Genomic DNA, 8253 nt, shown 5'->3' on the forward strand with positions numbered 1-8253 from the left:
CTTCTTGTCATCTCTAGATTTAATACAGCCTCCTTGGTTTGGCCTGGCTCCCACAATAAATATTCCCCCTCAGGCAGTACACCCTCCAGTGTGCTCTATCCGTCCTCCATTCCCGCCATCCATTCCACCGAGCACCTCTGGATGGGCTCCTGAGGGGGGGCCCTGTCCTCACCTCTGCCACTTGGAAACTCTTCTGCTCTTCAGCTCAGGCTACCTCCTACAAGAGGCCCTCCCTGGTTGCCCCAGACCTCTCTAAAATGCCTCTGGATTGACCTGTGTATATGTTACTGCCCCCATACAATAGGAGCCCCTGCCTGGCACACTATAGTAGGCTTCAATTAAATGCTTGTTGAATGGAATCCTTCATCCTTTCCCTGGAATTCTCACCCAGATCCCAGGTGTGCGTACGCCAAATAACCCTCTGGTGTCCTTGCACACTCACTGCCTTTCTTTGTATAATAATCTCCCCATTCACACATACACCCAGCATGCTCATACATGGCTTGCATACTCATCTTCCAAATTCCCCGCAGATATTCTCGTCTACCTCTTGCACACTCAGCCTCCTCCCCTTGCACACTCAGCCTCCTCTCCTTGCACACACTCAGCCTCTATATATGTCCCTAGCACACTCTGAAGCACCTCTCCTCCAAATGCCCCTAAGACACCCTTGCACACAACCATGCCCATTCTCACACAAATTCTCCCATGCCCCCCACACTCCTCTTCCACACGCCCCTCAGGAATCTGCACCCTCGTCCCTCCCAGCGTCCCCCTTTCTTCACTATCCCCGGCCACCCCCCCACTCACTCCTCACCATGCCCTTGCAGGTGAAGGAATCCAAACGCCAGTTCATCTTTGACGTGGTGAATGAAGGGGGAGAGTCGGAGAAGATGGAGATGTTCGTGAGCTTCTGTGAAGACACCATCTTTGAGATGCAGATCGCTGCCCAGATCTCAGAGCCCGAGGGAGAGCCTGAGCAAGACGAGGATGAGTCTGCAGCAGAGTCTGGGCCAGACGCACCCGAGGCAGGACCAGACGGAGAAGGGGCCTCCGCGGGCGGCCCAGCAGGCATCTCTGGGCATGTGGTAGGGGCGGCGGCGTGGGTCCTGCGACGGCTGACCTACCGGAGCCTTCGGCGGCGGGTGAGGCGGCTCCGGCGACTGACCCTGCGGGAGGCCGCAGGTGTCGGGGCTGGACTCATCTGGGCCGGGGTGACGTGGACGGGCACAGGAGTGATCGGCGCCACCCGGGGGGCCCTAGGTCTGCTCTGGGGCTCTCTGTTTGGTGGAGGGCTGGTGGAAGGAGCCAAGAAAGTGACAGTGACAGGACTGTTGGCTGGGATGCCAGACCCCACGGGCGATGAGGTCCACGGGGAACAGGCAGCTGGTGCAGGGACTGTTGGGACTGGGGATGGAGCAGTGGAAGGGGATGAGGAGACAGGGGGAGAGCCTGCTGATGGAGAGGCTGAGGCCGAGGCTGGAGCTGGGGAGGCTGGACCAGCTGGAGGAGAGGGGGCCGGGGCAGACGGAGGCCCCTTCCGGATGGAGGTTCCTGGAGGCCTTGGTGACATGGGAGACACAACACCAGTTGAGCCGCCCACTCCTGAGGGTTCCCCGATCTTCCGGAGGAAACTTGGGGTGAGTGGGGACATGTGTCTATGTGTGTGAGAGAGGGAGAAGAGGAGAGGAGAGGGAGAGAGAAGAGGAGAAAGAGAGGGATACAGACAGGGAGAAAGGAAGAGGAGGGGAGGGTTGAAGGAACAGGAGAGGGGCCATACATACTGAGGCCTAGGGGCAGAGCAGATGGATGGAGAGAGGTCACAGATAAACAGGAAGGGCAGGCACAAAAAGAGGATGGGGAGGAGAGAAACAAAGACCAAAGGTGAGACGTGGATCCACAGACAAACAGTAGGGTATACCTACATGGAATGACAGGCAGATAGAAAGAAGGAATAAAGACAGGAGAGAGACAGAGTGCCCAAGTAACTGCTCGAGAGAAAACCGAGGAAGAAAGCAGGGCTGGGAGGGAGTCCTGAGGAAGCCAGATGTAGACAGAGGAGGAGAGAGGGACGTTCGCAGACACCAAAACATGGAGGGAGCCCTGGGCTGGAAGGATCCAGAGAGGGGTACTGAGCCCATGCCTCCCCTCCTCTGCCCACCCCTAGCTGGAGGAAGGAGAAGAACAAGCCCTTGAAGGAGAACCAGAGCCAGAACCGGAGCCAGAACCGGAGCCAGAACCTGAACCCGAGAAAGCTGAGTGAGTGGCCTTGCTTGACCCCTGACCTGGACATGGGCTAGCCCTGACCTCTGTCCTCCAGCACCCTGCCTCTGACCTCTCTGGATCATAGTGGGAAGAAGACTGAATTGAGAGTCAGAAGGCCTGGGTTTGAATGCCGACCCTACTTCTGATCACTCAGGTGACACTGGGCCTGAGTGGCCTATCCAGGGAGGCAGGAGGCTGGAGCGAGTCATCCTGAAGTTTCCAGCCAGCTTTCGATCCCATAGTGCCAATGCTCACTGAGCTTGGGGTCACTGGCTGCAGTTACAGGGAGACCCTGACAATCTTGCCTTATGTTCTCTCTCCTCCCCCCTTCCTCCTCCCACCATCCAGTGCTGAGAATGGAGAGAAGGAAGGGGCCCAAGAGCCTGCACCTGAGCCTCCCAAGAAGGCAGCTGCCCCATCTCCACCTCGCAAGGAGGAGGCCAAATCTGAGGGCCCAGACTTCTGGGAGGAACTCGAGGTGCAGAGGGTCAAGTTCCTGGTAAGGACCAGCCTGGAAGGTGGGAGGGATGGCCGTGTAGGATCAGGGGGGAGGAGTCCAAGGCCCCCAGAGTCCCTCCCGAGGGCTCATCCAGACTCCCCCACCCCAGTCCTCAGTTCTGTGCTGGGCTGGACAGGGAGCTCAGGCCCTCCCTCTTTCCCTCTCTCCCGACCCTGCCAGAATTACCTCTCCAGAAACTTCTATACCCTGAGATTCCTTGCTCTCTTCCTGGCCTTTGCCATCAACTTCATCCTGCTCTTCTACAAGGTATCAAGTAGATGGAAGGGCCCAGGGGGCAGGTTTGGGGGGACTCCTGGGTCCCTTGGGAGCCTGAGTGACTGGGTCCTCAGTCCATCAAGCAGGGAGGGAATTGGCCTTCTGGATACGTGGGTCCCCTCATCCCCTGCAGAAAGCAGGTTGAAGGCCAAGGTATGTTGGCACCCTAATAGAAAGGGCAAAAGGCACCTGGAAACCAGGCATCCATCCCTCTTCAACTGGGTGATAAAGGATGGGAGGCTGGATATGAAGGTCCTTAAAGTGGGTAAGGGTCTTGGGATCTGGTCCTGGGGCCCAAGAATCCTGATTCTGGTGTCCAAGGACCTGAGTTCAAACATTGCCTCTGACTCTGTGTGGCCTTGGGCTAGTCAGCTAACCTCCCCAGGCCTCAGTTTCCTTATGTGTAAAAAGGGGAATGGGTAGAACCAGATAAACCATGGAGATTTCTTCTGCTCTCTATCTCGGGTCCTCTGATCCAGGTGCCTGAGCCTTTGTGGTGGCATGGGGGATTGAAGTCTAGGCACCCAGACCCCCAGTCCTTGGTTCCCCTAGAGCTACTGATGATGCCCAGACCCTTCCCTGACCATGCCCATGCCCTCCCTGCAGGTCTCTGACTCTCCTCCGGGTGAAGAGGACCTGGAAGGCTCAGGGTTCGAAGGCCTGGCAGGCTCGGGGGCTGGAGACTTCCTGGGATCTGGCATGGGCTCAGGGGCTGGGGAGGAGATGGAGGATGACGAGGAAGAGAACATGGTCTACTATTTCCTGGAAGAGAGTACGGGGTACATGGAGCCTGCCCTTCGAGGACTCAGCATCTTGCACACCCTCATTGCCTTCCTCTGCATCATCGGCTACAACTGTCTCAAGGTGGGGCTGGGGGAGGGCCAGGTCCAGGGGCCGACCTGAGGGGGCAGGGTCTCGGCCCAACTTCTGGCCACCAGGCTCTGCAGACCCCTGATCTCTGAGGTCTCCCCTCCCCGGTTCCCCCAGGTACCGCTGGTTATCTTTAAACGTGAGAAGGAACTAGCCCGAAAACTGGAATTTGATGGTCTCTACATTACTGAACAGCCTGAGGATGACGACGTAAAGGGGCAGTGGGATCGTCTGGTGCTTAACACCCCGTACGGTGCCGGAAGTCCCCTGGGGAGCCCCTGAAAGACTTGAAATAGGAGGGGGAGCTGGGGAATGAAATTCAAGAAAGAGACTGGGGGACCAGACAGAAGGGGAAGCTATGGGAGAGATACTGGGAGGGGAGGGACCCCAGAGAGGGATTAGGAGGGCCGGGGAAACAGGGGATCCCAAGGAAACAAGGGGGAAGCATAGGAGATACTGGAGAGCTAAAGGAGAGATAGGGAAGAGCCCAGCGTGGCAGATGCTGGGGGACGGCAGAGGACGGGGCAGGAGTCAGAGTGTGAGGGTGGAATGGGGGCTCCCAAAGAGAGTTGGGCACCCCAAAAAGGGAGGCAGAGAGATCACGGAGGGAGGGACCAGGGGAAGAATTAAGACTTCCAGGGCCTGGGGAGCTAAAGATCTGGAAGTCCCCTGTTCTCACAACCCATAATTTCTTCCCCCAGATCCTTCCCCAGCAACTACTGGGACAAGTTTGTGAAAAGAAAGGTGAGGAGGCCCATAGGGAATGGAGACCCTCACCTCATTCCCAATTCTCTTACCCTTCACAGGGTCTTCGAGAGTAGCTAATTTGTCTTTTCCTGGGACCCGTTGTGTCCAAGGGACATCCTCAATTCTTCCTTCCCCTACTTCCCTAGGTGCTGGAAAAACACGGGGACATCTTTGGCCGGGAGCGAATTGCAGAGCTGCTGGGCATGGATCTGGCCAGCCTGGAGATCACAGCACAAAACGAGAAGCGACCAGAACCCCCCTCGGGACTGCTCAGCTGGTACAGGGCCAAGCTGAGCCAGCCGGGTTGGTGGAGGGGGATGAGGGAGCTCCAGAAAGGTTCTAGCCTATTCACTGCTTCCATATCCTTCCCTTAGGATCATGTCTATAGATGTCAAATACCAAATCTGGAAATTCGGCGTCATCTTCACCGACAATGTGAGTAGGGCGGGGGCCACCAAGGTGGGAAGGAGGAGAGCCCAGAGGATACTCTCTCAGAGTGTGCTTTGATACCCTTGGTTATCCTTTGGGGCCGCCCAAAGTGTCTCCTGCCTCTCTAATACCCCCAAAGTGTGCCCGACTGCTCCCTAAAGTGTTCCTTGTTGCCCCAAAAGCATTTAGACTTGTGCCTCCTCAAACTTTTTTTCTGAACCCCCTCCCTTGTTCCCTTGCTGTCCCCCAGTCATTCTTGTATTTGACCTGGTACATGGTCATGTCCCTCCTCGGCCACTATAACAACTTCTTCTTTGCTGCCCACCTGCTGGACATCGCCATGGGAGTCAAGACCCTTCGAACCATCCTGTCCTCTGTCACCCACAATGGGAAGCAGGTGTGTGGGACAGCAGGGGAGGGAGCTGGGGGAGGCTGGGACCTGACCCAGCCAAGATGGGGTGTATGAGTGCTGGCCCTCTCACCGGTACCTGGGGCTGTCCCGCAGCTGGTGATGACGGTGGGTCTGCTGGCGGTCGTGGTCTACCTCTACACGGTCGTGGCCTTCAATTTCTTCCGCAAATTCTACAACAAAAGCGAGGACGAGGATGAGCCGGACATGAAATGTGACGACATGATGACGGTGAGGTGGCCTAGGGGAGACGCTGCGTCCTGCGCACAGGGCATGGTTCAGAGTCACTTCTTTTTCCTTGGAGCCTGGGTCTCCCTGTCTGGGCCAGTTCGCCCCTCTCTTAGTAGCCTGGTGGCATCCCACTCCCCGGGGGCTCACTCTGTGGGTGCTAGACTTAGCGGGGGCACCCGATGGCTTTAGGCCACTGCGGCTCAGAACCCCAGAGCTGAGGGTACGCGCCGGCCTCAGCCTCCTCCGGGTGCAGGAATCCCAGGCACGTGCCAGGCTGGTTCAGGCTCTGCCTTGCTTCTCCTTCCTCAGTGTTACCTGTTCCACATGTACGTGGGTGTCCGAGCCGGCGGGGGCATCGGGGATGAGATTGAAGACCCAGCAGGGGATGAATACGAGCTCTACCGGGTGGTCTTCGACATCACCTTCTTCTTCTTCGTCATTGTCATCCTGCTGGCCATTATCCAAGGTCGGGAGTGCTGGGGGGCCTAGACTTGGGAGAGAGGCGGGCCCTTGTCATGCAGGGTCAGGGGTCAGAGCTGGAACACTCAGAGGTCAGAGGATCAAAGCGCTAGAGGCCATCTGACAAACGAGGAAACTGAGGCTCAGAGAGGTTAAGTGTGCTAGTATGTGAAGCAGAAACTGAGGCCAGTGCCCTGGTCACTCTCCTACACTGCGTCACAAACACACTCTTCACCCGCATTTATCTCCAGGACTCTAGGCTGGGGGAGAAGGGGTCCTGGGAGGGGAGTGGTCAAAGCCGGAGAGGGGATGTGATGGACGTCAGGGTCAAGGGAAAGGGTCAGAATGGAGTGATCGTGACCTGTGCTCCCCTCCTCCCTCAGGTCTGATCATTGATGCTTTTGGGGAGCTCCGAGACCAACAAGAGCAAGTGAAGGAGGATATGGAGGTGATAGCCCTGGGGGAATCTGGGAAGAGAATCTGGGAGGTCTGGGGAGCGTTTTGTGCGATCCAAGTGCGTTCATTCAGCAGGCAACATGCCTACTGTGTGCAGGGCCCTATGCTTGCTGCTAGGACTTCCCAGACTCGGGAGTCACCTCGGGGGGAGGGCTGGGCAAATCAAGAGGGCACATCTGAGTATGGTACAGAGTAGTGCATGATAGGGTCGAGGATCTCACAGCACGACGGGGACTGACAAGTCCTCAAAGATGAGGGCCAGGAGGAATCTGAGGAGGGACCAAGAGAACACTTTTCCCTAACGAGCCAGGGGAGAGGGGGAGCGAGCACTGGTCTGTGCAGCAGCTGGGGAGGAGGAGAATATGGGCAGATTTGAGGGTCCTGGGGAGTGCGTGAGAGGGAATTGGGGGTCCCAGGGTGACCCTGACAGGCTTTGGGGGTTCTTGATAACTGTGTAGGATTTATAGGCCCCAGGGGTATGGGAAGAGCTTTGAGATCTTGAGTCAGGGGGTGTCTAGAAAGGGCTGTGGAGGGTCGGGGGGGGGGGGTTCTTGTAGAGGCTCTCTAGAAGGTTATCGGGGAGGGGCTCGGGAGGGTCCCACGGGGATATAGAGAGGCTGACCAGATCTCAAGCCCCGATGCTTCCCTTCTTCCCCCATCCCACTGTCTGCCCCCAAGACCAAATGTTTCATCTGTGGCATTGGAAGTGACTACTTTGATACAACACCCCATGGTTTTGAGACCCACACACTGGAGGAGCACAACCTGGCCAACTACATGTGAGTGCTGGCTCTGCTGGCCAATCAGGGACGGGAGAATTCCAAAGAGACTGGAGAAACTGAAGGGATACCCAGGGGAGAAGAAAGCAGGTAGAAGGAGGTGGGGGCTCAAGGTCCCCTTAGGACATGTTCGTCCTTCCCCGTTAGGTTCTTCCTGATGTATCTGATCAACAAGGATGAGACAGAGCACACAGGACAGGTGAGGGGGATTGTGGGATACCTGATGGGGAGGACATCCAAAAACTTGGGACACTTTGGGGGGCTCTGGAGGAGGCCTAGATAGGAAGAGGAGATGCTGGAACAGGGATGCATGAGATAGCCTCGGGGGAAAAGGGGGTCCAAGAGATTCAAACCAGGAGCATTGACTTCCCATCCTTCCTTCCCTTGCCTGGGCTGTCTGCCCCATCCCTTCTCCCACTAGGAGTCCTATGTCTGGAAGATGTATCAGGAACGCTGCTGGGATTTCTTCCCAGCTGGTGACTGTTTCCGAAAGCAGTATGAAGACCAGCTGGCCTGAGAAACCGAGGCTCCCCTTCATTTGCCCTCACCTCAAGTGCCTTATGCCACTTTGGGGAATCCCCTGTCCTGGGGCTCAGCTCCCCTCAGTGCAACATATCTGGTGGGAAAAGGGCCGCTCTGGAGTAAAGGGTTTCTTCTGTAGTTGCAGTTGGGTGTGCTGGGGTGTGATTTGGAAGCGTTCTGGGGCAGGAGGTTGGAGGTGGGGGTGGGGGCATTCAGAGATTCTTCCATCAGACTTTAGAATCATAGATACAAAAACTGGGACCCCGAAAATCCCAAATACAGACGCCGAGACCCCTGGGATGGAACATCGT

The 8253-nt window shown here is 56.8% G+C and overlaps 1 protein-coding gene across 1 annotated transcript in view; it reads left to right on the plus strand.

The window, feature by feature from the left end:
- RYR1 (ryanodine receptor 1) overlaps positions 1 to 8086 on the plus strand; it is a 94234-nt gene extending 86148 nt beyond the window's left edge. Inside the window, exons 88-103 of the mRNA XM_027855298.1 lie at positions 831 to 1640; positions 2168 to 2259; positions 2614 to 2764; positions 2945 to 3031; positions 3647 to 3904; positions 4028 to 4158; positions 4612 to 4654; positions 4804 to 4934; positions 5032 to 5092; positions 5337 to 5483; positions 5592 to 5726; positions 6036 to 6192; positions 6569 to 6633; positions 7320 to 7420; positions 7568 to 7619; positions 7842 to 8086. Of these exons, the coding sequence (XP_027711099.1) occupies positions 831 to 1640; positions 2168 to 2259; positions 2614 to 2764; positions 2945 to 3031; positions 3647 to 3904; positions 4028 to 4158; positions 4612 to 4654; positions 4804 to 4934; positions 5032 to 5092; positions 5337 to 5483; positions 5592 to 5726; positions 6036 to 6192; positions 6569 to 6633; positions 7320 to 7420; positions 7568 to 7619; positions 7842 to 7937 (2517 nt within the window). The 3' untranslated portion in view covers positions 7938 to 8086. The remainder of the gene's footprint in view (positions 1 to 830; positions 1641 to 2167; positions 2260 to 2613; positions 2765 to 2944; positions 3032 to 3646; positions 3905 to 4027; positions 4159 to 4611; positions 4655 to 4803; positions 4935 to 5031; positions 5093 to 5336; positions 5484 to 5591; positions 5727 to 6035; positions 6193 to 6568; positions 6634 to 7319; positions 7421 to 7567; positions 7620 to 7841) is intronic.
- Positions 8087 to 8253: the final 167 nt, after the last annotated feature.

This window comes from Vombatus ursinus, unplaced genomic scaffold (genome assembly GCF_900497805.2).
Source record: "Vombatus ursinus unplaced genomic scaffold, bare-nosed wombat genome assembly UNPS02010822.1, whole genome shotgun sequence".
Lineage (NCBI taxonomy): Eukaryota > Metazoa > Chordata > Mammalia > Diprotodontia > Vombatidae > Vombatus > Vombatus ursinus.